Genomic DNA, 27,948 nt, shown 5'->3' with positions numbered 1-27,948 from the left:
ATTTTTTACATATATATATTGTACTCCCTAGGAGTAGTGATGTGCACACTTAACTATGGCCTAATACATCTTAAGGATGACTTACTCTTCAATATCATCATTAATTGACGTAGTCCTGCATTACAATGAAAACACAATGAAAATTTAGAAAACTACAAAAGAAACACTCTCATTAGCTTTAAAAATTATAAAAAAACACCCTAAAATTTTATAATTTATAAATACACAAAACTATTAAACATTACATTGAGATTAAGGAATAACAAAAAATCATTAAAAAATTTTAAACTATGGAGGGGTAATTTGTAACGTACTAAACTTTAAGGGTGTTTTTTTATAAATTTCAAATTTAATAGATTTTTAATTAGTTATGTTCTTTCCAAAAAAGTTATGGGTAATGTTGACTATGAAAGTTTTTTCCTAAACCTATACTTTTAAAGGGAGTATGATATTTTTTATAAATTTTTAATTTTCTATTGGTTGTTAGTAATTTGTATATTCATTTTAGTGTCTATAGATTAGAAATTCTCATGGTGTTTTTTTGTAAATTATGAATTTTAAGGTTTTTTTAATACTTTTTTAAATTTATAGGTGTTTTCTACATATTGTAAGTTGTTTACAGACTGTTTATAATTCCTATGTTTTCAATTTACTAATGATTTTAAAATTTTCAGGTTGTTTTTTATAAAATTTGAATTTTGAATGTTTGTTTATAATTTTTAAAACTTTAAGAGTGTTGTTAATAAATTATTAATTATGTAGGGGACAAATTCCTATATTATTGTACTGTTAGGTTAGAAATTATCAGATTTTTTGTAAATTTTATAATTTTGAGGGTCTTATTTTACGATTTGTAAAAAGCTCATAGTGTTTATTACAAATTCCATAAATTTTTCGGGTTGTTTGTGTTATTTGTAGGTTTTTAGTGTGTTTATAGGTTTGAAAATTTTAAGGTTTTTTTACAAATTTTGAATTTTAAGGGTGTTTTTGTAATTTTTAAAATTTACAATATACTTTCTTCAAATTCAAAAAACTTTCGGTTCCTAGCTAACATATGTTTTTCAGATTTCTCATTGAATTGAAATAAGCAAAATTTGTAATTTTTAAGATGTTTTAATCAATTTTTAAATATATAGGGGTGTTTTTGTAATTTAAAAAACTTGAAGAATATTTTTACAAAGTCTAAAAAAATTTAGGTGCTGGTTAGTCTACATTTTTTAGATTTCTCAGTGAACTGAAATAAGTAAAGGATTCGAATTATATCAAACGTATCTCATTTATCCAATAACATGTTAAGTCTCATTATAAATATGATAAATCATCTAATTACGATTTCAAAGAAGATATGATAACTAGAATATATTAGGATAATAATATAATATTCAAAAAAAGTTAAGGGTAATATTGACCATGGAAAGTTTTTTCCTGAAATCATACTTTTAAAGAGAGTATGATATAAATAATGGTTAGTACATGTTTATACCTGAGCGAAATATTTGCATTTGTACGTGAGATATATGAATTTATGTTTTGTTCTTGTTTTAATCATTGGATTAATGAATTTCATGTTGATTTTGATGATGAAGAGATTGAACGTTAGCTTTCTAGACATGTCAAACATATTAATCAAGTCTCTTTTATCTATATTTTTGTGATATTATTTGGTTTTCTCACATTCACGTCATAACCACATACATATTCGTATACTTTATCTAATTTTTGATGTAAACGATATCCGAGTTGTATTTGAACCGTTTATTACCTAAATTGTATTTATATGGAGAGAAAATATATTTGTCACTACACGCTTATTACTGGCAAAAATGTGGGGTATTGTGGAGCAAGGGAAGGCGTGTTCAATTTTGCAAGAAAATCAGAATTATAACGAACTAAAAAAGTATTATTCTTTTATTATTATGACTGAACATTACAACCATCTTTTTGTGTAATTAAACCTGATTTACACTGCCAAATTAACCACTCATCTCCAAAATCATGTATTTACAAGGGCCAATTCGCAAAAAACAGCCGTCGTCGCTTTCCTTCATCAGCGAGAATCTCTTCGAATTTCTTCTCTCTGCGTCCCCAGATCCAATCAAAGCGAGCCAATGCACAACCGCCCTCGCATATCCCCTGCGGCGACGGCGGAGGACGCCGCCGCATCCGCCGCCAAAGCCGCTAAGCTCCGGGATCTACAGTCACAACTCCTCCACAATCACCAAAACAAACTGTAATCTATTTTATTTCGAGTTTTTTTTTGTCTCCAAGTTTCGATTTTGATGATTTGGGTTCTTCTAAAGGTACACGAAAGAGGCTGTAACTGTTAGCGCGAAGCTCTTGGAGGTGAACCCAGAGGTTTACACTGCTTGGAATTATAGGAAGCTCGCGTTCAAGCACAGTCTTGAGGGGGTTGGAGATGCTGAGATTGTTAAGTCTCTAGTTAACGAAGAACTTAAAATTGTAAGTTTTGTTGAAATTGTGAGGTACCCATTTGTTAATTTGATTGAGAAATGGCTTGTTTATAGGTAATTGGAGTGCCCGTGTGTTATATTGATCTATGGTTGTCTTTTTTTCTACATTTATTTACAATTGGATGCCAATTTGTTAAGTTAATTACCCAGTTTATTACTAGTATATGTTATTTAGATGAAGTTTCTAGGTCGTTATAAGTTTAAAGTTTAATTTTGAGTACCCACTTGTTGCTTTGAACCAAAGTTGTGTCATCAGATCGTATTAGAGTGGCCATTATAATCATCATCATCTAGCATAACCGTCCACATATATGATCTTACATACTCTTAATAGGAAAGGTTCTGTGGATGATTGAACTGTAACCGTGGGAAAACCGTGGATAAGAGTGGTTATGCTGTATACATCCAACCTTAGTAGATATTAGTCCTGCCAATGAGTGCACATTGCATTCAACGAGGACTATGATGCATAAGAAAGTAGCAAATACGAATAGTTAACATCAATAAGTTCACGGTAAAAGAGACAACTAAACAATCAGATCAATGTTTTCTACTTAATCAAGTCTCAATTTGAATTCCTCTATCAGGGGAACTTGAGTAATCAATTTCTATTTGATTTTGGAATTGCCCCTTTAGTTTGAAAGACAGACAGTAGGGTTATAAGCACTGGCGAAGGATGTGACAGCGTAGTTGTTTATTTGTTCTAAAAGGTTCCCAAGTTCTTTGACAAAAAAATCAACATTGAAATGGAATTCAAGTCCCGTGGATTCCAAATTTGGAGAATTTTATTGCCTCACATTATCTTGAATTTGGTTCAAATTGCCTATTCTGTTGAAAATTCTGGAGGTAAACTCATGGAATAATGAACACAGTTGTATATCAAGTTGTTAAACTCGATCAAAACGGCCTATATAATAGAAAGTGACTTCTCACGTAACAATCTGATTCGAAGTTTTCTGAATTGAAATTCTCAAGATTTTATGGGGCTAATACTAATATATATTCAGTGTGAAGCTCTACTTCCTATTTGTTAGATTGATCTAAATTTTCTTCTTTGTATTAAATATTCAAGGTAGAGGTTGCACTGAGACAGAACCCCAAATCTTATGGGGCATGGCACCACAGGAAGTGGGTATTGAATCAAGGGCTCACAGAGGTTGATTTTAAACATGAATATGACCTGCTGAATCAACTGCTAAAGAAGGACCCTCGGAATTTTCATGGATGGAATTATCGCAGGTGATGCCTCTACTTGTTTCCTTTTCTAATATATAGGAGCTGATTTACATATTGTCTAACCTTTCTCCAGTATCTTTGTTTCAGATTTGTTACGAAATTGAAAAATGTTCCAGAAGTAGAAGAGCTGAAGTTTACAAGGGCTATGATTGACATTAATTTTAGCAATTATTCTGCCTGGCATAATCGAAGGTGAATATATTTCACATGTATGGGATCATTTATTTATTAAAAGCTCGTTTTTTACTAGTTGGTTCTTTAACTTTAAATGAACATCTTTTACCCTTTTTTGACAAGAAGGATGTATATCAGGCAGATATTGAGTTTATTTGAATGAAGTGGCTAGTTTTATGGAAAAGAGAACTACTTTTGTAAGCTTAAACTCAGTAGCCTTGTAGATTTTACAGCAATGCCTTATATTGTCTATACTTTTCACTGGGATTTCAAATCAGCTGTTAGAGGTTAGATATTCAGCTGGTAGATAGTCAAAAGAATTTTATTGTTGCATTATCGACTACAAATTTTCGCTTCATACTTCAGCTCGTGCTGATAGAAAAGGCTTAGTGATTATAATGGTGACGACCAAAACAGCGACTTATGTTTGGACATTTAGTACATATACTGTTTGCATCAAGGTACTGACAAAAACTTAAAAACTATTATTTGATTCTAGGAAGCTTCAATAGGTTCAAATTTTAATCTATGATGTTTTAGGTTGTTATTTGAATACTTCAGTCACCAGCCACCACCATTAACATTCTGAATAGATCAAATCCAGCTTGCAGATTATGTCTACACCGTTCATAATCATTATCCACTTATGTATTGGGTCTTTATGTTTCCAATTTGGTGTTTATGTTTAAAAACTTATCTCATTTATATCAGAGATTGTAACATAAGTATTGCAACTTCTCTAACTGAGTATATCTTCAGTGCACTTTTCTCCCAATTGCTGAAACAGAAAGCTGAAGGATTTGAATCAAAGGAGAATATATTGACAGAGGAGTACAAACTTGTATGCAATGCTCTTTTCACAGACCCAAATGATCAAAGTGGATGGTTTTATCATCTCTGGCTCTTAGATCAGACAGTTACCCCAGAAGATCCTCTGCTTATTTCTTCATGGCCTTCACAAGGATCAGATTGCTTTTTGTCCACTGATTTGAGTAGTTTCGAATTTTCCAATTGCAACTATTCTCTTCATATGGGAGCTTTTCCTATTGTTCTTTATTTTAATCAAGCTGTCACTGGTGTGAGCTCATCGACTGTTACTGTAAATTCCATGTTTTTGAAGAATGAAAATCTTATCTGGAGTCCGCTCACAACTGCTAAATCAAGAGAAGCTCGATGTTGGCTGACGTACCTTAAAATTTCTGATGCAAAGTTTAGCGACTCAAATTCTGCTACTGTTGAAGTTAGCATTGGTCATTTGCGTGGCATTATATCATCGAGTGGCTCCCACTATCCTCATACTTCACAGTTCAAGTTCACGATCACGATGAAATCTATTGATAGAGGACAAAGTGAAGAATCGGTTGAGAAGTTGATTATGTGGAAGGATGATCAGAAAGAATTTGATTATGGAACTGCTAATGAAATGCTTCTTAACAAACTGAGCATTACCGAAGAGCGTGAACGAAAAGTGCCAAAATGGAATCTGGAGACTTTATCTAATGAGATTGAGCTTTTCAAGGAGTTGTCTGATGAAAATTGGTTAGTCTTCTCATTTGATTTTTTTTCTATATTGTTTCTTATTACAACTTTCTGTGCTTTTACAACCTTGACTTGTTTATTCCTGCAGTAAATTTGTGAACTTAACACTAGCACGGCTACTTACTGCTCAGGATGCAATGACATCACCTAAAAATCTTCCCAAGCAAAAAGGAAACCATTTTGTGGAGGTATTGAAACTCCTTGATGAGTTGATAAAGTTGGATCCATCTCATGCAGGATATTATGAAGATGAGCGGAGCTTAGTCATGATGAATCAGGTCTGTGTTTCATTATTTGTCTTCTTTCTTCAAGTGGACATAATCAGGTTTTTAAAACATTTTAGTGGTCTTCAGATGCTGCTTATGCTGCACGTTAGATGGATATTACTATTTATGTGTGTTCTGAAGGCATAATGTGCTCCTAGTTCAGTAATATTAATTAAGTTTTCTGCAGTTAAGACCTAAAAATAGTCATGTGCATTTCATTGACTAATATGCATTCTTCCTTACTTAAACCAAAATTAGAATAGCAATCTAGTGAATGTTGTTTGAACTTCCCTCAGTGTGGGATGTACTTCATATTATGCACCATTATTCCATTCTTTCTCATGATAAGGATTATTTATTACATGACAGTTCATTCTTAAAGTTTTTATATAATCTTAACTTAATTTATGTGCAGGCAACTTTTGATGAACAGTCTATCATGAAATATTATGTGCGATCTTCTGAGCTGACCTCTACCAGCCACCGTCTTGCTGGCATGAGACTCAGCAGACTATCATTGACGAGGATTGGATTTGTTGAGCGTTTGTTATGGATTCAAATGCTAGATCTTAGTCACAATGAGCTCCGATCAATCGCAGGTCATCGACGTTTCTTTTTATAATTTTCTTGAAACTTTATGCAGCTTTCTTTCCTAAAATCTATGACAAGGTTCCTTAGAATTTATCATATTCTAAGTCCTTTCACCTCATGATGAGTTATGACGCACATCTAAAGGGCTAAATGGAGCCGAATTCCCATAGCAACATTTCTTTATGTTTTATTTTGGGAAATAACATTTCGTTAAACTTGAATTGTAAAATATTTACTTCCCATTTTCTGGTTATTTTCTGTTAGATCACCCTTTTCATTTGCATATCAGATGAAATGTGGTTGTAAAGTTCATGCCTAATAATTTGCATAACTTGTATGTTCATATTGATCTAAAACATTCTACTTTTAATCCTCGAGTTGAATTTTCATTGCCTTTATTTTTATCACGAATGATTTCAGAGTCATCCAACATCGCTCTTGATTTCTATTTTTGTTGTGAAGTCCTTTGAGTGCTGGGTCTTTCATCTTGTAAACAGACAAGTAGAATGGCGACAGCTACGGTTTCTGCTAAAACTGAAATTACAAAATATAAATACTCAAATCATGTCGCACACATTTGTATCATTAATTGCAAAAAACGATGCATGAAACATGATGTTTTCTGTATGTTGATCGATACTATTTGCATACAAGAAACATCAACACACAAACATTCTAAAATGGTACAAATTTCAGTTATTTATTACATACGCCATATTAAGTAGTTTCCTTTAATTTTTAGACATGGATGCAACTTCAAGTTTGGAGTGCATTCGCCTTGTCCAGTAGTTCTTGGCTTATCAAATATTTGTTTAAATGCTTTTAATCTATATTCTGATAACTGCAAATTTACTGCAATTTACAGGTTTAGAGGCATTGCAGCATCTAGTCTGCTTAAACCTCAGCAACAACAAAATCAGTAGCTTCACTTCCTTGGAACCTCTGAAGCTGATGAAATATTTGAAAGTACTAAACATCTCGTCTAACGAGATTGGGTCTCACCCTATCGACACGTCAAAATACTTTTGCTCGTCTCCATTATCACATACCTATGAGGCTGAAAATATTACGAAAGCTTTCAAGAAGGGAAATATCAACGTGGGTGATTATTGGGAGGCTATACTATTGTTTCAGGAGATGAATCTGATACAACTAGATATCTCTGAGAATAAAGTTGCTGATGAGGCTTTTGGAGATTTATTGTTGGAGGTGCTTCCGACGCTAAAATGGCTTGATGGGAAATGTGTAAGATGATATAGATGATGAGTGTAAAAAGACTCTGGAGATTGTTTTGTGATGGTCTGTAGCTTGTTTTTATGTTGTGTTAACTTATAGGTGTAACTTCATTATATTTATATCAAAACTAAAATTGGTCCAATTTTAAATGTTTTTTATTTTCTCTTTATCTTCGAGATATTTCATTGTGTCTTGGGTATTTTTTTTCCTCCAGGAAGTGTCCTGGGTTGAATGTGAAATGTTTTGGATTGTTCGTCGAGTTGCAAGTTGCAATGGTAATTTGCAGAAGGTAGTTCCTGTTTGTTTCTTGTAATCCTTTTCCAAGTATAGTCAAATAATTTGTCAATCATTCTTTTAGAAAGATACAGTCGATTTGGTCTATTGTATTTTAATCTCGATAAAGAAAAATGAGACAATGCTGACTAAATCATCTGATATACAATGATTTATGATCATGATCCTCATCATCTTGGGAGGGCAATCTAAATCCTCTCCAAGTTTTCTTTTCTATTTATATAATTATGAAAGTTTTAGTAATAGAAGGTGTCAATTGTTAAAATCTTTTAATTTTTGTTTTTTATCCTTGTGCAGATTAGATAGTCTAAAAAATTCTTGTTTTATTGGACTGTCACAATTTATACATGCATTTGTGCTTTGAAACTAGGTGATCAAGTTTTATAGTTTGCCACTTTCATACAGTTGGTAAAACTTGAAAAATATGATAATTCTTCTCTCATTAATTATAACGATGCATTTCTTTGTAAAGAAAGAAAATTCATTTCTTTGTAAATAATTAAAAAAATCCAAAATTGGCGGGACCCACAAAATACTGCAACAGGACTAGTGCCACGTCACCACGTCCCTCTCTCTCATTCCTCTTCCCCCGTCTGCGCTATTTCGCCGTACGTAACGGTTCCTATAAAAATCTCCAAAAACCCAGAATCTCTCTAAACTTTTCTTTAAGGAAAAAATAAAATAAAACAAGAAAAAAGAAGAAAAAAATCGAAGAAAATGTCAGATAATCCTCCTCTATTTGGATCGCAACAAGCCTCCCCTCACGGGAGAGAAGGGCAGATGGCTTCGCTGGAGCAGCTGGTTCTCGATTTGTGCGATCGTGATCTCAGAGAAAACGCCCTTCTCGAACTCTTGAAGGTCGCTCCTTTCCTCTTATTTTCTATCCAAAACGGGATTTTTTTGGTCTTATCTTTAACTATTGGCTAAATTTTTAGACATATGCTAGAAAATTTTGTTTGAATGGTGGTTTGTGAGGCTCGAGTGCCTCGGTTGATTCTTCTGCTTGTGTTCTTGGGCATGAGAAGCCTGTAACAAGCTCACACAGTATACACGAGGAGAAATTTTGGGGAAATAGAAGAAGAAGAATAGGAAGAAAGAATTAGAGAGGAAATTGTCAGGAGTGAATTTGAGGGAGAGAACAGAATTCTTATTTTTTCCCCTCAATGTCCAATCTTACAACTTCTCCTTTTATACTACATACATTTCTCTCCTCAAAAGCCAAGAAAGAAACAGACAGTGTTTGTGCACGTGCACAAACATAACAAGAAAAACAGAATTCAAGAAACAGTTAGAAAACAGTTGAGCTGACACTAATACTTGCTAATAGCTCCTCCAATCTTCTGAGGACTTGCATTAAAGACCTTCACTTGTGCATTTAAAACCTTCACTTGTATATCCTCTGTGTATCAGTCCATATCAGCTACTATGTAGATATTTGCCAGGTTCAGGTATGTTGATATTGCCAGCACCACATCCTAGTTAAATTGGGTTCCTAACAATTCCCCCCTCTTAACTTTGACCTTGTGTCAAGGTCAAAAGCAGGAAACCCAAATCCCAATAAGATTCCCAAGTAGCATCTAAGTGTGTGCGTTGCTTCCATTTGACTAGAACCTGAGATATCAAATGATTCCCCCTGATGATTGACCTCCTGTCTAAAATTGCCGCTGGTTCATCAACTATTTCTTCCACATAAGAAGAATAATCATCCTGAAGAACAATGTTAGAACCAATCTTTTGTTTCAACTGGGAAACATGAAAAACATGATGGATTTTAGCTTGAGCTGGAAGGTCAATTTTGTAAGCAACATCTCCTATTCTCTCCAAAACCTGATAAGGTCCATAGAACATAGGAGAGAGTTCATGAGGGTTATGTGAGGAAGCACTGATTTGCCTATAAGGTTGAAGTTTGAGAAGCACCCAATCTCCAACATTGAAACTCCTATAGCTTCTGTGCAAATCAGCAGACTTCTTCATTTGTTCAGCTGCCCTCTTAAGGCTATCCTTCAGAAATTGTAAGGTGATGTCTCTAGAAAAAAGAGCTTCATCAACTGCATGTACCTTACAACTCTTGGGAATGTAGGAGAGCAAAGAGGGAGGAGGCTGTTGGGAAATTACCCAGATTCCCCTATTGCCAGATTTAAGAGAGCGAAATAAATGCGCAAAAATGAGGGACACGCAAGATTTACGTGGTTCGGCACAAAATTGCCTACGTCCATGGGCTGCTGCAGATCTTTCACTAATGAAAGAAATATTACAAGCACTCTGAAAATTGCTCTCAATTTTCTCTCTTGAATTTTTCACTCACAGAGTTCTCTCACCCTCTTAGCCTCTCTATATTTTCTCTCTGCCTTGGATTTCTTTGCAGTTGAAGGATAATTTGTATCTGAGCATTGGGGTGCTTTATATAGAGAACATCACCTCTGTCTTTGATTGGCTTGGTAAGCTTTTTCAACAAAAGCTTTCTTCTTTTTCAACAAAAGAAGCACCGCCACCATTTTTTTTTCTTCCTGCCATTTGACTATGGCATACTCCTTTCTCTTTCAAGAAAAAAAAACGTGGCTACTGAAAGTCTTCCCTTTTTAATCATCAAAAGTCCTCCTTTCCTTTTTTACTAACAATCTCCCACTTGAAGACTGATTTCAATCTGTCTTCACATCTCGATCTGTGCAGCAGCTCTTTCCCAATCTTGTTATTATTGCAGACCAACTGAAGCTGAACACAGCTTCAGTTTGTCAATAGTCACCGTCTTTGTCAGCATGTCTGCCGGATTTTGAGCTCCACTGATCTTTTCAAGCTTCAAAATTCCATCTTCTAGAAGTGACCGGATAAAATGATACCGCGTCTGTATGTGCTTCGTTCTGGAATGAAAAGACGGATTCTTCGCTAGATGAATAGCACTTTGACTGTCGCAGTATAAGATATTGTCTTCTTGTTTCATGCCTAATTCATCCAAGAAATTTTGAAGCAACACCATTTCCTTGCTGGCTTCTGTAACAGCGACATATTCTGCTTCAGTTGTGGAGAGAGCAACTATCTTCTGCAGTTGAGAAGCCCTACTCACTGCAGTACCTCCTAGAGTATATACATACCCTGTAGTGCTCTTTCTGATATCAACATTTCCTGCTAGATCAACATCTACATAGCCTGTTAGTATTGTATCTTCACTTTTGAAACAAAGTGCTTTACCTGTAGTGCCTCGTAGATATCTGAGGATCCATTTGACTGCTTCCCAATGTACCTTGCCTGGATCATTCATGTACCTGCTAACAGCTCCTACTGCTTGAGCAATATCCGGTCTTGTACAGACCATGGCATACATCAGACTTCCAATTGCTGAGGCGTATGAGACCTTCGCCATGTGTGCACGCTCTTTCTCTGTCTTCGGTGACTGATCTTTGGAAAGTCTGAAATGAACACCTAAAGATGTACCCACTGGTTTTGCATCTTGCATGTTGAACCTGGAGAGTACTTTGTTGATGTACTCAGCCTGTGATAACATCAAAGTCCCAGACTTTGTGTCTCTCTTGATCCTCATTCCAAGAATCTGTTTTGCAGCACCAAGATCTTTCATCGCGAACTGCTTTGACAATTTCTGCTTCAAATTTATAATCTCTTGCAGATCTGATCCTGTAACGAGCATGTCATCAACATATAATAATAAAATAATGAAGCTATTGTCAAACCTCTTGAGATAGCAACAATGATCTGCTTGACATCTAGTGAAACCGTTGCTGCCCATGAAGTTGTCAAATTTTTTGTACCACTGTCTGGGAGCTTGTTTTAATCCATACAAGCTTTTCTTCAAACGGCATACTAGATTTTCCTTGCCTGTCTTTATGAAGCCTTCTGGTTGCTTCATATAAATCTCCTCCTCCAAATCACCATGAAGGAAAGCTGTTTTTACATCTAATTGCTCAAGATGTAAATTTTCAGCAACTACAATTTTCAACACCAGTCTGATTGTAGTCAGTTTCACGACTGGGGAGAAAATTTTATTATAGTCAATACCTTCCTTTTGCTGAAAGCCTTTGACAACCAACCTTGCCTTGTAGCGCTTGTTTCCATCATGTTCTTCTTTGATCCTGTAAATCCATTTGTTATGAAGAGCTTTTTTACCTTGTGGTAATTCAGCTAAGTCCCATGTCTGATTTGACATGAGCGAGTCCATCTCATCTTGCATAGCAGACTCCCACTTGACTGAATCCTCCACCTGCATTGCTTCGTCATAACACTCCGGTTCACCACTATCAGTCAGCAACAGATAGTGCAAAGAAGACGAATAACGCTGAGTTGGCTTAGGAATTCTGGATGAGCATCTCACTTTTGGCGTGCTTGGTTCTTCTTGAACTGCTTCAGGGCTAGTCTGAACATCCTTCTCAGAAATCTCCTCAAATTCAGCAAATTTCTTTGTTTCAGCTTTTGTACTGGAGCTACTTGATTCTGCAGTTGATCTGTCTTTGTACATCATATTCTTATTGAATATGACATCTCTGCTTCTGATGATCTTCCGATTTTCATAGTCCCAAAATCGGTAACCAAACTCATCACCACCATAACCAACAAAAATACATTTGTTAGATTTGGCATCAAGTTTACTTCTTTCAGCAGAATCTATGTGTACATAAGAGATACAACCAAAAATTCTTAAATGTGAAAGGTTTACCTCTTTTCTGCTCCAAGCTTCTTCCGGTATTCCACCATCCAAGGGAACTGAGGGACCACGATTGATTAGATAGGCTGCGGTATTGATAGCTTCAGCCCATAGGAACTTGGGCAAGCCGGCATGTTTCCTCATGCTTCTGGCACGTTCGTTCAAAGTTCTGTTCATGCGCTCCGCTACGCCATTCTGCTGCGGTGTCATGGGAACTGTTTTCTCCATCTTGATCCCGCTGTTTGCGCAAAACTCTTTGAATCTACTGTCTTTGTACTCTCCTCCATTGTCTGACCTCAACCTCTTTATCTTTAAACCAGTTTCATTTTCCATCATGGCCTTTCATTTTCTGAAGGTATCAAAGACTTCTGATTTCTTCTTCAGAAAATAAACCCACACCTTCCTTGTAGATTCATCAATGAATGTGACATAGTACAGTGAGCCTGCAAGAGATGAAATTGGAGATGGTCCCCATACGTTGGTATGAATCAATTCTAATCTTTCTGTCTTGGGTGTCTTGCCAATCTTTGCAAAACTGACTTTCTTCTGCTTGCCAAAGATGCAATCCTCGCATAGGCCGACATCTATATTCTTCAGATTCGGTAGCTTCCCTTTTGACAGAAGTGTCTTCATCCCTTTCTCGCTCATATGGCCAAGCCTTTGGTGCCATAGGTTTGATTTTTCATCTGTATCTGTTACTGCAATGATATTCTCTAAGTTAGAGGTTATATAGAGAGTACCACTTTTCTTACCTCGAGCAATGACGAGTGCTCCTTTGGTAATCTTCCATTCATGACCCGAGAAGGTTGTACAATAACCCTCTCCATCAAGCTGTCCCACAGAGATCAAATTTCTTCTAAGACCAGGAATATGTCTCACTCCTTGCAGCTTCCATGTGGTCTGATTTGGTAATTTTAATCGGATGTCTCCCTTGCCAACAATCTTCAAGGTTTCATCATCTGCTAGATGTACCTTTCCGAAATCACCGCTGATGTAGTTCTCCATGATTTCTCGGCATGGAGTGGAATGAAAAGATGCCCCTGAATCAAGAATCCATGATTCAATCGGACTGTTGACGCTTAGAATCATAGCATCACCTCCTTCCTCGGTCACGTTGGCAGACTCCTGTGCGCCGGTGTTTTTCTTCGGTGCCCGACACTCTCTCTTGAAATGACCCTTTTTGCCACAGTTGTAGCACTTAAAGTCTTTCTTTCCTGATCTAGATTTGCTCATTCTAGATTTTGATCTGCCATGATTTAAACTTCTTTCTGAAGTTCTTCCCCTAGACTCCGTGTGTAAAGTTGAGGAGGTTGAGGCTTCACCTGATTCTCTCCGTCGAATTTCTTCACTAAGAATCGGATCACGAACGTCATCGAACTTCAACTTGTTGCTTCCCGATGAGCTACTCACAGCCGTGACTGTAGCGTTCCAGCTTTCTGGTAGAGAGGAAAGAAGTATCAATGCTCGTACTTCTTCATCAAATTCAATCCCAACTGAACTCAACTGGGTTGTGACTATGTTGAGTTCATTGAGATGTTGAGCTGTCGATGCGCCTTCCGTCATTCGCAAATTGAACAGTCGCCTCATCAAGTGGACTTTGTTTGAGGCAGAGGGCTTCTCGTACATGCTGCAGAGAGCCACCATAAGACCCGCCGTGGTCTTTTTCTTTGCTATGTTGAAGGCAACGTTGCGGGATAGCGTCAATCGGATAATTCCAAGGGCTTGTCTGTCGAGGAGAGCACATTTTTCATCCTTCATATCATCTGGCTTCTTTCCCGAGAGAGGTTGATACAGCTTCTTTTGGTACAAATAATCTTCAATCTGTATTTTCCAAAAGCCAAAGTCCGCACCATCGAACTTCTCAATTTTTACCTTTCCTTCATCTGCAGCCATCGCTCCCACTCGAACCTGACTTCCTCTGGATCTTTTCTGATAATTTCTGCGAACCATCGTGTATTAAGACACCTCTGCCGACAAGTCAGTACCCCCGGCAAAATTCCACTATTCACGAAATTTACTATTCACGTGAATAGTAACCTTGCAGAAATTTGACAGACGTCACAACCAGAGCTCTGATACCAGTTGTTGGAAAATTACCCAGATTTTCCTATTGCCAGATTTAAGAGAGCGAAATAAATGCGCAAAAATGAGGGACACGCAAGATTTATGTGGTTCGGCACAAAATTACCTACGTCCACGGGCTGCTGCAGATCTTTTACTAATGGAAGAAATATTACAAGCACTCTGAAAATTGCTCTCAATTTTCTCTCTTGAATTTTTCACTCACAGAGTTCTCTCACCCTCTTAGCCTCTCTATATTTTCTCTCTGTCTTGGATTTCTTTGCAGTTGAAGGATAATTTGTATCTGAGCATTGGGGTGCTTTATATAGAGAACATCACCTCTGTCTTTGATTGGCTTGGTAAGCTTTTTCAACAAAAGCTTTCTTCTTTTTCAACAAAAGAAGCACCGCCACCATTTTTTTTTGCCATTTGACTATGGCATACTCCTTTCTCTTTCAAGAAAAAAAACGTGGCTACTGAAAGTCCTCCCTTTTTAATCATCAAAAGTCCTCCTTTCCTTTTTGACTAACAGAGGCCTGCCATATACTGCTTCAAAAGGAGTAGTTTGTGTAGACACTCTCCAAGTGGTATTATACCAAAATTCTGCCAAAGGAAGCCACTGACACCACTCCTTAGGTTTATGACAACAAAAACATCTCAAATAGGCCTCTAAATTTTTATTTATAATTTTAGTCTGCCCATCAGTTTGAGGATGGTAGGCAGAGCTAAACTTAACTTGGCTTCCTTGCAATTTGATCAACTCCCTCCAAAACAAACTGGTGAATAGTGGATCTTTATCACTCACTATGGACTTAGGCATACCATGAAGCTTGAAGACACCCTCAAAAAATACCTGAGTGAGCAGTATATGGGTGGGAAAGTGCAAAGAAGTGTGCATATTTTGTCAATCTATCCACCACCACCAAGATGGCTGACTTGATTCCACTCTTAGGCAAGCTAGTAATAAAATCCATTGATAAGTCTTCCCATATGGAATCAGGTATAGGTAAAGGCTGTAGGAGTCCAGGAGAAGCAACATTCTCCCCTTTTGCTTTTTGGCAAACATCACATGCTTGTACAAAAGTTTGGACATCCTTCCTCATGTCTTTCCAGTAGAAAGCCCTCCTGAGCATGTGTAGTGTTCTAGTAATGCCAGAATGCCCTGCAGTAGGACTAGCATGATGCTCCTCAAGTGGAGAGGCTTTAAGCTGATGATATGCAGGACTAATTAAGATTTTGCCTTTATAATAGAATATCCCATCCTTCTTGCAGAAATCTTCAACTGGTGCATGTCCTTGCTGTAACTTGTCATCAAGTTCTTTGAAGAAGGAATCTGTAGAACACGAGCTTGACTTCATCTAACCAATCATTTTGGACAACAGATATTGCTAAGACTTCTATGGTCTCATTGATAGTTTCCTCTTCATCCTCTTGAACTCTTGAAAGGCCATCAGCTGTCCTATTTAGCCTGCCAGGTTTGTATTCAACAATGTAGTCATACCCATGTAACTTGGCAAGCCATTTGTTTTGGATGCCTGTGTGAATCCTTTGTTCTAGCAAATACTTAAGGCTCTGGTGATCAGTTCTAATCACAAACTTCCTGCCAAGTAGATATTGTTGCCATTTTTTGTAGAAAGTGTAATGGCTAACAATTCTTTTTCATAAGTAGAGAGTGTGGTATTCCTTCCCTTCAAGGCAAAGCTGAAATAGGCTATATGCCTGTCATTTTGCATCAACACAGCTCCAATTCTTGTACCAGAGGCATCACATTCTATCACAAAAATTAGATTGAAGTCTGGCATAGCAAGGACTGGTGGTTAGTTAATGCTAGCTTCAATGAATTGAAAGACTCTTCAGCACCATCATTCCAGATAAAAGCCCCTTTCTTCAAATGTTGTGTCAGAGGTTAAGCTATCACTCCAAACCCTTTGATGAATTTCCTGTAATACCCAGCTAGGCCTAAGAAGCCTCTTAATCCCTTCAGTGTTTTTGGCAATGACCATTCAACAATTGCACTAATTTTGTTAGGGTCCACACCTACACCCTCCTGTGATACCACATGTCCAAGATACTCCACTTGTTTTTGGCCAAAACTGCACTTTGACAAGTTAGTCACCAGCTGATGCTCCTTCATGATTTGAAACACTTGTCTCAAATGAGTCAAGTGATCCTGCCATTGTTTGGTTCAAAAGTCGCTGCTGTGGAATTCATTATAACTTTGTTCGATTACAACAAATTCAAAAGGAATAATCTTTTTATAAGACTTTTCTGACACAAGAAACAACAAAAATTACAAACTCTGAGAACAAACACGAAAATCCGTCTATCATTCTCATTTTCGGTGGACTTTGCCTGTCCGGGAACGTCTTGGTTGCGTCGGACCGCCGATTCACAGATCGTGAAGAGGCGGGCTTTAGATTCTATACTTCGTTATCGAGTAGAAATTGAAAACGATATCTTATCGAAGTGAAGATAGTCGTTCTCTTAAAAAAAATCAAGTCGAAGCTTAATTTCAAGGCGTTGGGGCAAAGAAAACGACTCAATCTTGCTCTCCGTCTGCTGGCTCTGGAATGCTCTAACAAATGCTCGATCCGTCAGAAGTGACCTCAGGGGGGTATTTAATGCCTCCAAGGGTCTTAACTGCAAAACTTAACAATCGCGAGAATCATACGGCGAGACAGGTGTTTACCTGCTCGCTGGGCAGACAGGAAAGCGTTTGCTGTTCGACTCTGTCCGCGAGACAGTAAATTTGCTGTCTCGCTCAGCGAGACAGTAAATGCTGCTCTCGGAAAATGGCAGTTTCTCGCTGTAACTGTTCTTCCACGTTCAAACCCGGTTTTTTGGGGTTATCCCGTGATTTTCGTCATGGTGTTTCCACTCCCATTGCAGTTAATGGACGACGTGTAGGGCAGTTAAAATGTAGTTGTTGACTATTTCAACACTGTCTCGGCTGGCGGAGACAAGCAAAGACATGTCTCGCTGGCGGAAGCAAGACTGTCATTCGCTGGCGAGACAGGCAAAGACTGTTTTTTGATTTTTCCAAACAGTATGAAATCCCTTTCTAGGGAATTTTTGAGTGATACTTCTCGTATGCTTGGGATATCTTTAGCTTTTTGGACGCCTACACCCAGATACCTCCAAAGTATTCCAACTCATTCTGCATTCTTTATAGAGGAGCATGTGATACTTTGATAAGATAGATTTTCCTACGATCGCCTTCAATGCTTGGCTGAATAGATCGTATGAAGGATTTGGTAATGGGTTTCATGTTTAAACCTCTTACTGGCTGTAGTCTATCTCAGTTCTTCGTAGAAAGCTAAACGTTCCGCGCGTCGCGTTTATCGCTTGATCGTTGTCGGATCTTGAATTGAAGTGATACTTTGCTTCTTGTGAATTCAGCGTTTACAGCATTGAAATTGGTATATCCATTGAGAAATTCCCCAGGTTATCTTAAGAATATTCAGATCTAATATTCTCCAGAAACTCCTGTTGAGGGTGGCATACAGTTTAGACTCGTGTACCCATTGAGATTCCACTGTTCCATAGTGCAAACAAAAGTTTACTGTCTCGCTCGCGAGACAGAGTTTTCTGTCTCGCTCAGGGCGAGACAGTGTTCTCTGTTCGCGCCGGCGAGGACAGTGTTCTGCTGTCTCGCTCGGCGACGACCGAGAGTTCTCTGTTCTCGGCTCAGCGGGCGAGACAAGAGTTCCTGTCTCGCCCGGCTGCTATAATAAGTCGCGACTTAGGGTTTAGGGTTTTTTTCACGTCGATTTTCTGGCGATTTTCAAGGCGATTCTCTTGGCGCGATTTTCGAGCCGAGTTTTCGACAGTTCTTCACCTCTTCTTCTTCTCTCGTTTCTGACTTGGGGGTGCTTCGATTTGAAGACGATTTGCATATTGGATTGAAAGTCTGTTTCCCTCTTGTCTTCAAAATCTTGATTTCGGCAACTTGTGAGTGGCGCATTATTCTCTGGAGATAACCAACCTAACTTTCCATCGGCTTTCACTGTAGATCGCATATTCATTATGTCGCCGCGTAGAGCTCGAGGAAAGGGAATCCGACCGACTGTTCAGAGCTCCGAGGAGGCTGCGCCTGCTGCACCCTCACGTGGGGGTATACCTTTTTCATCCTTTTACGAGTTTAAATACTGTATTTCGTAAATTCCATATATATATGCACTTGTATTTGCTTGCAGATCCTCGTTTGTATCCTTTGAGGTACCTTCGAGAAGAGCCGGTATCCTCCTTTGAGGGGATCGACGCTTAAAAGTGTTTGTTTTGCTTGGACAAAACGCACTTCATAATACACAGGGGCGATTTTACATCATCCCATATGTATTGAAAGGTTTTGGTATGCCGTTATAATGCCCGCATACCTCCTTTATACATATGGTGGATAGAAAATCGTCACACCTGTTATGAGATAACGACTATATCTTATAGAATGAGATATACCGTTTTTCTCTAAAATTCTAGGATGACACTTACACCATTTATGTGTATGCCTCTTTTATCAGTCCGATTTCCTTCTACCACATTCACCGCTGATGTGATTACTGGCCGGAGTAGCGTGACCCACTCTTATTACGAGGGGATCCCGTTAATTGAATTCTCTCCCCAGTTTAAATCTGATTATAACGGAAGTGATAGTGAATTAATCCAGCGAGGTAGTTGTCGTGTTCTACGACGATTAATCACAGATGCGCCCTTGATCTCGGAGCAAGACTCGAATCAATGCATAAGGAAGCCAGATTTCTTATTTGGTGACTCGGTAAAAGATCCGAAGATTGCTTTCTGCCAGCCTGCGCAATGGTTGCACCAGAGTGGATCATCATTCTTATATCTGCCTTTTATCCCTCGGGATCATTCACTGTTAATGTTCAGGAACCTATCAGTTGGACGAGAGATGTTCTGGAAATTAACCGAAAACCACGAGCACATTCATTGTGGTTTCATTGGAAAGGAAGCAACTCCAGGTTCCAGTGAAAGAGCTCATGTGAGAGGACTTCATCCGGGTGTCTTAGGACAAGACAATATTCCTCAGAACGAAAAGATAGTGCAAGCCAACACTGTGAAGAACCGGTTAGCGGCAGCAGGAAAAAGATTGCCCAGAGAGACTTTCAGGTGTTATGGATGGGTCCATTATTCTGGGAACAAGTGGTGGTGGACCAGGATGACCCAATATGTGTTGAAACGTTTTGGGCGAGAATTAGCAGGATTAGGGTTGGATGTCCCGATTCGTGCCACCATGCATGGCTTGCAGAGCAGTGTAAGTCATTTCCTTTGTTTGTTCGAGATCTACAACCCGGACACCAATACATTCTTTACCAAGAACGGGGAACTTGGACTACCACTGCATGAAATGATGCAAGTGTCTGCTTTGCCTATGGGCGATGTCCCATATCAAGAGTTCTTTCCGACCACCAATCAGCTGATTAAGATGAAAGATAGCTCGACTGCGACCTATGACACTCTATGGGAATTGACCTGTCATTATCATATAGCCATGGCCGAGATGGAGCCCAAAGCCAGAAAGAAGTCTCCTCAAGTCAGTTTAAAACAATTCGCTGATTATCTCTTCAAGAACCTGGATGTCCGTTCGGCAGATGTGTGCGGATTGTCTCCCTTGAGTACGGATGAAATTAACCGTTTGTTAGAGAAAACCAACGCGCATTCTTATACTTCGCGCTCAGAAGATGGATTTTTGCACGGCACTAAGTTCCGCTCTTATCTGTGGCAAGCTGGTGTTCCGATTAGCCCTACTGCTCTGCTGGCGGGTTTTCTAGCCTTATGGTTAAAGAGATGTGTAGTTCCCCATCAATCCGCAGATGCGATGCCAATGGAAGTGTTGTATCCGGCCGTCCAGCTGGCTACAGGTCGCAAATTATCTTTGCTTCCCGCTATGGTGGCCGATATTCATAGTGGATTGCGGCAACTAATCTCCGCATTTACCCAGGAGAAAAAGAAACCTTCCGCCAGCCTGTCCGTTCCGAAGCTGGAGCTGCCCTATACTTACTTAATGGCCTGGTTGGTACTTCATCGACCAGATTTAATGGAGGCTCCTGATACGGTAGATCTCAGTGTCCCTCTGTTGCAAAATCTCGAGAATTGCAAATGGAGCAAACATCGAGAGCCGGACATAACGAGGCAGTTTAAAATTCACAAATGTTGGGAATTTTTTCCTTGCTTCCCTCAGTTCTCCGGTACTTACAACACTACCTTAGTGGATGCTGAAGACCCAAGGCAGAATCGTACCATCTTGGATGTCGGGTGCTTCAGATGGTTGATGAATATTCGACCTGGATATCTGTTGTTCAGGATAAGGGATGTTTGCCACATCGAACCCTATCTTCCATGTCGATTCGCCCGTCAGTTCGGGTATGATCAGATATACATCGGCAACCCGAATCGTCACCTCAGCTTTCGAGGTGGACTTATCGACGGGGCGAGAGCTTGGTTTTGGAGCATTGCCGGCTGCACCAATGTTGAATTTGATCTCCCCTTAGAGACGCCGCCTCTACGGATGACTTTCCTCTTTTGTAAATGGCTGATAGCCACCAATATTGTCACTCGACGTAGGAGGATATCAGACTCAGAGGAAGAAATAGCTCCACGGCAAGCAGCAGAACTGCCTCGCGAAGCTGTGATGTCGCCTCGAGGAAAAGAGGCTGCTGAATCATCAAGGAAAGGAAAGGAACCGGCTCGCTCAGTCGGTAGTGAAGAAGAATTTGACTCTGAGGAGACGGAGACTTCCGAGGAGGCGGGTGAGACTAGCTCAAGTTCTGATGAAAGAGCGGGTCTTTCTGATTCTTTCTTTGAAAGAGGACTTGTGTGCCCATCTGTTGCTCCTACTCAATCACAAGCTACTTCGAGAAAACGGGGAGAGAGGGTCGTCATGACCTATCCTAATCGGATGACGGTAGACATTCTCAGTGGGGACGAAGAGGATGAAGAGGATGAAGTGCCTCTTGCTCGTCGACAAAGATCACGACCTCCCACTCAAGCTCAAACCCAAATTCCTCCTCGAACTGAATTACGCACCAAACGTCGTCACGAAGGTCCTGAAGCACATCCACCGAAGAAACAAAAGAAAGCTGCTTCTAAACCGCGCGTTCATCTTTCTGCCGTAGAAGATATCTCTGGTCGTAATGTTTCTTCTGATGAACTAGGTAATTATTTATTTTTATCTCTCTTACATTTTTTTTTAATGCTCGAACTCATTTCATTTCCAATTTCTGTAGAGAGTCAAGAAGAGGGAGAATATCGAGTTGGAGCTGCTTCTCCTGGAGGTATGGAGACTGAGGAGACCAGCTTCGTCCAGCAAATGCAAGATGTTCTGAAAGAAGGACCAGCTGACGTTCCACCCACTCCTGACGTTGATCCATCAGCTGCGGACACAGGTACTGATCTTTCTCCTCTCGGAAGAGAAATCCGAGAAATGAATGAGTCGGACCGTGTGCCTCCTCTAATGACCTGTGCGCTTTCTCTCCTTTTAGTCAAATTAAAAGAAGCAGGTACCAGTAGTGGAGCTCTCGAATCAGCCCCGACCAACGAAGGTAAAATTAATTGTCTTTTTGAGCAAATTCGTCTAAATTTATGTGTCATTTACGACTCAACACATTTTGTAGATGTCACAATGCACGAATCTGTTGGAGGAGAGACCACGCATACAACAGAGGTCGAGGAATTCAATGAACATCACCTCGATTTCAATCTCTCTGAAGGCGACCATGAGTATATCTCCGACTTACTATCGGGGAAAACTCCTGGTGCAGCCACGGAATCCAACGTTGGAGTCGGTCCAACAGAAGCAGGTCCTTCTGAAAGTAAGACCTTTATTCTGTAAACTCCATATATGCATACATATATATTTTAACTTGATTAACCATATAAGTATTTGAATTATAGGACCAGTTGCTGGAACTGATACTACTATAATCATTGGTACGTCTGATCGACTGGAGAGTAGTGAACTTGTGCCGTGGACAAGAACCGAAGTTGATTTGCAATCATCAGTTCTTGAACCTCAACCTTCTACTCCTATGGACCCCATGATGATAGAAGTCACTGTCACTCCCCAGATTAGTCCAGTTGCAACAAAAGCGAGACCAACTGAAGAAGTTGGTACATCGGCCGATGTTGTGACTAGAATTGGTGAGTTTCATTTATCGTTTGTTTCAAGCTCGGATTATCATTATGCTCATTGTAATCCTCCTGTTTGTAGAATCTCCTCTTAAAGAGTCTCTTAGTTTGGACCCGCCGTCCTCTGAGACTTTAGTTGAAAAAGTCCCTGATGTAGCGGGTGCATCAACAGCTACCATTCCTGAACCAATCTTGACTGTTCAGGAATCCAGATTATCATCCTTGAGCGAACCAAGTCATGCTGAAGGTTCTTCCGTCGAATTTGGTATGCTTTAGTTTGTTGTCTTGTATGCATATATATATACTGTACTGACTTATTTGACTTTCTCGCAGTTCCTTCATCATTATCAACTCAAATCCAAGCGTTATTGGTTGATGACGATCCGGACAAGTCTGTTATCTGCTCTAATCTCCAAGGCTTCATCTCCTTTTTGAACTCTATGGTCGATCGCATTCTCTTCAAAAGATCGTATTTTGAGAATTATAAAAAATCTTTTGAGCGTTTTATATCAGGGTTCAGAGAGGAAGGGTATAACGACTTAGCCGATTCAGTCACCGCTTATTTGGTTGATTTGAGGCAACATATTGAACTTCTGCAAACTCTTCGCACCAAAGGCGTACCTTTTTACATCGCTTCTCATATGGAATCCAGGCTGCAAGCGTGGCGTAATTCTCAAGAATCTGCCAACTCTGAACTCCAACAATTAAGAGCCCATAGTCACCAGCTTAGGGTGAATATTGGCAAAAGGACACAAGCCAAGGTCAACCTACGCCGAGATATAAAATCGAGTCGAGCGGAAATAGCTCGCTTAGAGGAGGAACTTGCAATGGCCAAGGATGCTCTTGATGTCTTGGAGTCTGAGTTGACGCAGGAAATTCATGTTGAGGAAGACCTGTTACAGCAACTGAACTTTCAAGATAAAATAATTGCTGAGAAGGAACAAGAGGTCGCCGCGCTTCAAAGTGTTGATGAAGAAGCTTTCAAAATTAAATTGACGGCTGAGCTTGAACAGACTTATGCGTTAGAGCTGTCAAAACTTGAAAATCAAATTAGTCAATATAAACTCTTGTAATCGGAGAACATTATATTTTTGTTTGTAGCTTTGTTTGAAAATTCTTGGTCAATATAGTGAACCTTTTTGCTCATTATATTGAATCTTTTTGCTCATTGAGGTTTTTTATTATGATTACTCATTCTTATTTAGAATAAATAACCATAATACTTATAGGATTTTTGGCAAATCCTCAGCCATCAACGGATTTGATATACCTTTACCGATTACCGTTTGAATCGGGCTAGTATGTGAATTATCTAAGTCCGTTTCACATATAACGTTGCGCTAAAAGAATTAAACTCTTTTAGACTTTGAACTACACTGTTGAATATGTAGGCTACATGTGTTAGATGTAGGCTTATCTCTAATAAGGGATAGAGATAACATCCCCCATGTGTGAACAACATGGATTTCAAAGTGTGAATAGGTTGCATTTCCTATATAGGACAACGAACCCAAAATCGGAGAGAAAAAGAATTGTATATTCCATTTCTCAATCTCTTGTTTGTTGGTAGAGATAAACCCATACTCGGAGAGGAAGAATTTTATATTCTATCTCCTGGTCTCTTGTTTGTTGGTAGAGATGAACCCAGAATCGGAGAGGAAGAATTTTATATTCTATCTCCTGGTCTCTTGTTTGTTGGTAGAGATAAACCCAGAATCGGAGAGGGAGAATTTTATATTCTATCTCCTGATGAAAAGGAAACTCACAGTGGAATCTCCACTTAGAGAAAATAGGTTGGTTTGAATAACCCTAACTGTCATAAGGTTTGATTACTCAATTCAAAAGTAAACCTTTCGTTCGCAAAAATGAATCGAAAGGAGATTTTGGTTGTGGTCCTAACTGTAGTAAGGTTTGACCAAGTGGGAATTTTGAGACGATCCTAACTGTAGGAAGGTTTGATCGCTCAATTTGTGGACCTCTCGTTCATGGAACGAATCGAGAGGGGATTTTGGCTTTGGTCCTAACTGTTTAAAGGTTTGACCAAGTGAGGAATAGGAGTAGGGTGCAAATAACAATGAGTTTGTTGATTTGCACAAACTAATCGGTGGGAAATTTTGATTTTAAACATAAGAATTTGACACGAAATAATCTGTCGACTGATACATACTGATGATCGTTGATCAATCCGACCGATGGGGGTTTCATAGCGTGAGATTACAAATCATCAAATCTCATCTTCCATGATTATATTACAAGGTTTTGCTGAGGAAAGATTAACTATCATTAAATCTCATCTCAACAAAAGTTGTAAAAGAACAGTGAATTATTCAAATGACCAGCTTCTCATTTAAAATAGTGAACTGATCTCGGGTTATCCTGAAATATCCTATATAGGATTCTCTAGGAACTTCCCGCTTTACACAGGTTATCCTGAATATATTACGGATAATATTTTTTCAGGAACTTCCCATTTATTGGCATCATCAATTTGTTGCCATCTTGGGTAACCAGGCGATATGCACCGTTCGAATAGACTGTTTCTATCACAAACGGTCCTTCCCATTTAGGTTCAAATTTGCCTTTCTTCTTAGAAGTGAGAATCATAGGTCTTCGAACGGCGAGAACTAGATCTCCTTCTTTAAAGCTTCGTCGTCGGACCTTTTTATCGAAAGCCCGAGAAATTCTAGCTTGATAAAACTCGATTTGTTGTTGAGCTTCCAAGCGTTTCTCATCTAACATCTCTAATTCCTCGAGACGTTTCTGATGATGTTCTTCCGTCGTCATTCCCGTTACGAGAGCGATACGGAGAGAAGGAATCTGCACTTCCAATGGAAGAACGGCTTCACACCCATACGTTAAAGCATACGGGGTGGCTCCGGTAGGCGTGCGGACGGTCGTACGATAAGCCCAGAGAGCTTCGCCGAGTTTGTCATCCCAATCTCGCTTATTGGTTTTCACCAATTTTGCCAGGATTTTGATGATAGTCTTGTTAAAAGCTTCGGCCAATCCGTTAGCTGTAGGATTATAAGCAGTCGACGAAACGTCTTTAATCCCGAATTTACCGCAGAACTTGATGAATGCGTTGCTCACGAACTGAGGACCGTTGTCGTGCACTATTCGCCTTGGCACACCGTACCGATATATGATATGGTGTTTGATAAATTTGATGACATTGGTCGTCTTTACTTCTCTAAGTGGAACTGCTTCTGCCCATTTCGAGAAATAATCGGTGATTGCCAGAATGAAACGGTCCCCTTTAACCGAAGGTGGAAAAATAGGACCTACTATATCCATTCCCCAAGTTTCAAACGGCCACGATGTCGCCGAAGGATGCAGATATTCAGGGGGTATGTGCATATAATTTGCATGCAATTGACACACTACACATTGTCGTGCGTAATCGACTGCGTCTTTCACCATAGTTGGCCAATAATATCCGATTCTCCTAAGTCGGTCGCAGAGTTTAGGACCGGGCTGATGTGCACCGCATATCCCATTATGTGCCTCTTTGAGTGCTTGTTCCGCTTCTTTACTGGATAGACAACGAAGTAAAAGACCATCATAAGCTCGTCGATACAACGTTTGCGATGTGGCATTGTAATAAAATCTCGGCGCTCTTCGCCGAATCGATTCCCTTTCTCTTACATCTTCAGGTAATATACCATGTAAGACGTAGTCAATAATAGGAAAACGCCAATCTCGAACTTCGGGTTCAACTCCAGTTGAGTATACCTCTTTAGCATTCGAATCGTAGATTGGAACAATAAGCTGATGAGTCCTCACTGTAATTAATTGCTCTGTTTCGGGAGGTTGAGCCAAGGATACTGACAATGCTGCCAATGCATCCGCGTATGTATTTTGGAGACGCGGAACGTACTCGATGAAAAATTCTTCAAACGAGCTTGCTATTTCGATGGCCACCTGGTGGTATGGAATCAGGTCTCGATTTCTGACTTCATACTCTCCTCGTATTTGATTAACCACCAGTTGAGAATCTCCAAAAGCTTCAAGGTATTCGACCCCCAGCTCTTTGGCGAAATTAAGTCCGATTATTAATGCATTGTATTCAGCTACGTTATTAGAGCATGGTTCAGTCAGTGAATATGCTCTAGGCAAGACGTGCTTTTCCGGGGAAACTAAAACGACCCCTGCTCGATCCTCGTCAGAAATGACCCTAGGGGGGTATTTATAGCCTCTGGGGTCTGTAACTGCAAAGACTTAACAATCGAAGAAGTCAGTACGGCGAGACAGTGTTTACTGTCTCGCTGGGCGAGACAGCGTTTGCTGTCTCGACCCGCGAGACAGTAAATTTGCTGTCTCGCTCAGCGAGACAGTAAATGCTGTCTCGGAAAATGGCAGTTTCTCGCTGTAACTGTTCTCTCACGTTTCAAACTCCGTTATTTTGGCAGTTATCCACGTGATTTTCGCCCATGATGTTTCCCACGTCCCTTGGCAGTTAATGGACACGTGTAGGGCAGTTACAAATGTAGTTTTGACTATTTCAACACTGTCTCGCTGGCGAGACAGCAAAGACTGTCTCGCTGGCGAGACAGTTCATACTTGTTTTGATTTTTCCAAAACAGTATGAAATCCTTTCTTGTGAATTTTTGAGTGATCTTCTCTATGCTTGGGATATCTATTAGCATTTTTTGACGCCTACAGATACCCCCTCCAAAGTATTCCAGACTCATTCTTTTATAGAGGAGCATGGGATACTTTGGATAAGATAGATTTTACTTACGATCCCTTCAATGCTTGGCTGAATAGATCGTATGAAAGGACTTGTAAATGGCTTCAATATTTAACCTCTTCTGCTGTTAGTCTATCCAGTTCTTCGTAGAATAGCTAACGTTCTCCCGGCGTCGCGTTTATCGCTTGACCGTTGTCGAGATCTTGAATTGAAGTTGATACTTGCTCTTGTGAATTCAGCGTTTACCATTGAATTGGTATATCCATTGAGAATCCCTCAGGTTATCCTTAAGAATATTCAGATTAATATTCTCCAGAAACTTCCTGTTGAGGGTGGGAATACAGTTTAGACTCGTGTACCCGTTGGAGTATTCCACTGTTCCATAGTGCAAAACAGAAAAGTTTACTGTCTCGCTGGGCGAGACAGTGTTTTCTGTCTCGCTCGACTGTTCCATAGTGCAAAACAGAAAAGTTTACTGTCTCGCTGGGCGAGACAGTGTTTTCTGTCTCGCTCGGCGAGACAGAGTTCTCTGTCTCGCTCAGCGAGACAGAGTTTCCTGTCTCGCCCGGCTGCTATATAAGTCGGGACTTAGGGTTT

The 27,948-nt window shown here is 39.4% G+C and overlaps 3 protein-coding genes across 9 annotated transcripts in view; all 3 read left to right on the top strand.

Moving 5' to 3' along the window:
* On the top strand, positions 2,034–7,682 carry LOC109846506 (geranylgeranyl transferase type-2 subunit alpha 1). Its single transcript, XM_020415775.1, has 8 exons — positions 2,034–2,230; positions 2,301–2,460; positions 3,544–3,710; positions 3,795–3,899; positions 4,641–5,420; positions 5,509–5,698; positions 6,102–6,285; positions 7,143–7,682. The coding sequence occupies exons 1-8, from the start codon at positions 2,109–2,111 to the stop codon at positions 7,529–7,531; spliced, it is 2,097 nt and encodes a 698-aa protein (XP_020271364.1). The 5' UTR covers positions 2,034–2,108; the 3' UTR covers positions 7,532–7,682.
* Positions 8,449–27,948, top strand: part of LOC109846509 (cell differentiation protein RCD1 homolog) — a 42,242-nt gene continuing 22,742 nt past the window's right edge. For 2 of the 4 annotated variants that reach the window (XM_020415781.1, XM_020415780.1), the window contains exons 1-2: positions 8,449–8,665; positions 18,532–18,633. In XM_020415781.1, the coding sequence (XP_020271370.1) occupies positions 8,525–8,665; positions 18,532–18,633 (243 nt within the window). In that variant the 5' untranslated portion in view covers positions 8,449–8,524. The remainder of the gene's footprint in view (positions 8,666–18,531; positions 18,634–27,948) is intronic. The other 2 variants (XM_020415784.1, XM_020415782.1) reach the window with 1 other exon arrangement.
* Positions 21,536–23,856, top strand: LOC109846507 (golgin subfamily A member 5-like). Of its 4 annotated transcripts, XM_020415779.1 has the most exons (6): positions 21,536–21,919; positions 22,016–22,075; positions 22,148–22,345; positions 22,428–22,673; positions 22,744–22,926; positions 22,995–23,856. In XM_020415779.1, the coding sequence occupies exons 1-6, from the start codon at positions 21,727–21,729 to the stop codon at positions 23,732–23,734; spliced, it is 1,620 nt and encodes a 539-aa protein (XP_020271368.1). In that variant the 5' UTR covers positions 21,536–21,726; the 3' UTR covers positions 23,735–23,856. The 4 variants fall into 4 exon arrangements, with proteins under 4 accessions (XP_020271368.1, XP_020271367.1, XP_020271366.1 ...); XM_020415778.1 differs by having other exon boundaries at positions 22,016–22,345; XM_020415777.1 differs by having other exon boundaries at positions 21,536–22,075.

This window comes from Asparagus officinalis, chromosome 6 (genome assembly GCF_001876935.1).
Source record: "Asparagus officinalis chromosome 6, Aspof.V1, whole genome shotgun sequence".
NCBI classification, from domain to species: Eukaryota; Viridiplantae; Streptophyta; class Magnoliopsida; order Asparagales; family Asparagaceae; genus Asparagus; species Asparagus officinalis.
This window is presented reverse-complemented; position numbering and strand designations above follow the sequence as displayed.

Excerpts from the sequence above, each read along its gene's own strand:
- LOC109846506 (XM_020415775.1), top strand. The coding sequence starts at position 2,109 with ATGCACAACCGCCCTCGCATATCCCCTGCGGCGACGGCGGAGGACGCC. Across the intron at positions 5,421-5,508 it reads GAGTTGTCTGATGAAAATTG|TAAATTTGTGAACTTAACAC; the intron begins GTTAGTCTTCTC and ends TTATTCCTGCAG. Across the intron at positions 5,699-6,101 it reads GCTTAGTCATGATGAATCAG|GCAACTTTTGATGAACAGTC; the intron begins GTCTGTGTTTCA and ends ATTTATGTGCAG.
- LOC109846507 (XM_020415776.1), top strand. The coding sequence starts at position 21,727 with ATGCTCGAACTCATTTCATTTCCAATTTCTGTAGAGAGTCAAGAAGAG. Across the intron at positions 22,674-22,743 it reads CGATGTTGTGACTAGAATTG|AATCTCCTCTTAAAGAGTCT; the intron begins GTGAGTTTCATT and ends TCCTGTTTGTAG. Across the intron at positions 22,927-22,994 it reads AGGTTCTTCCGTCGAATTTG|TTCCTTCATCATTATCAACT; the intron begins GTATGCTTTAGT and ends ACTTTCTCGCAG.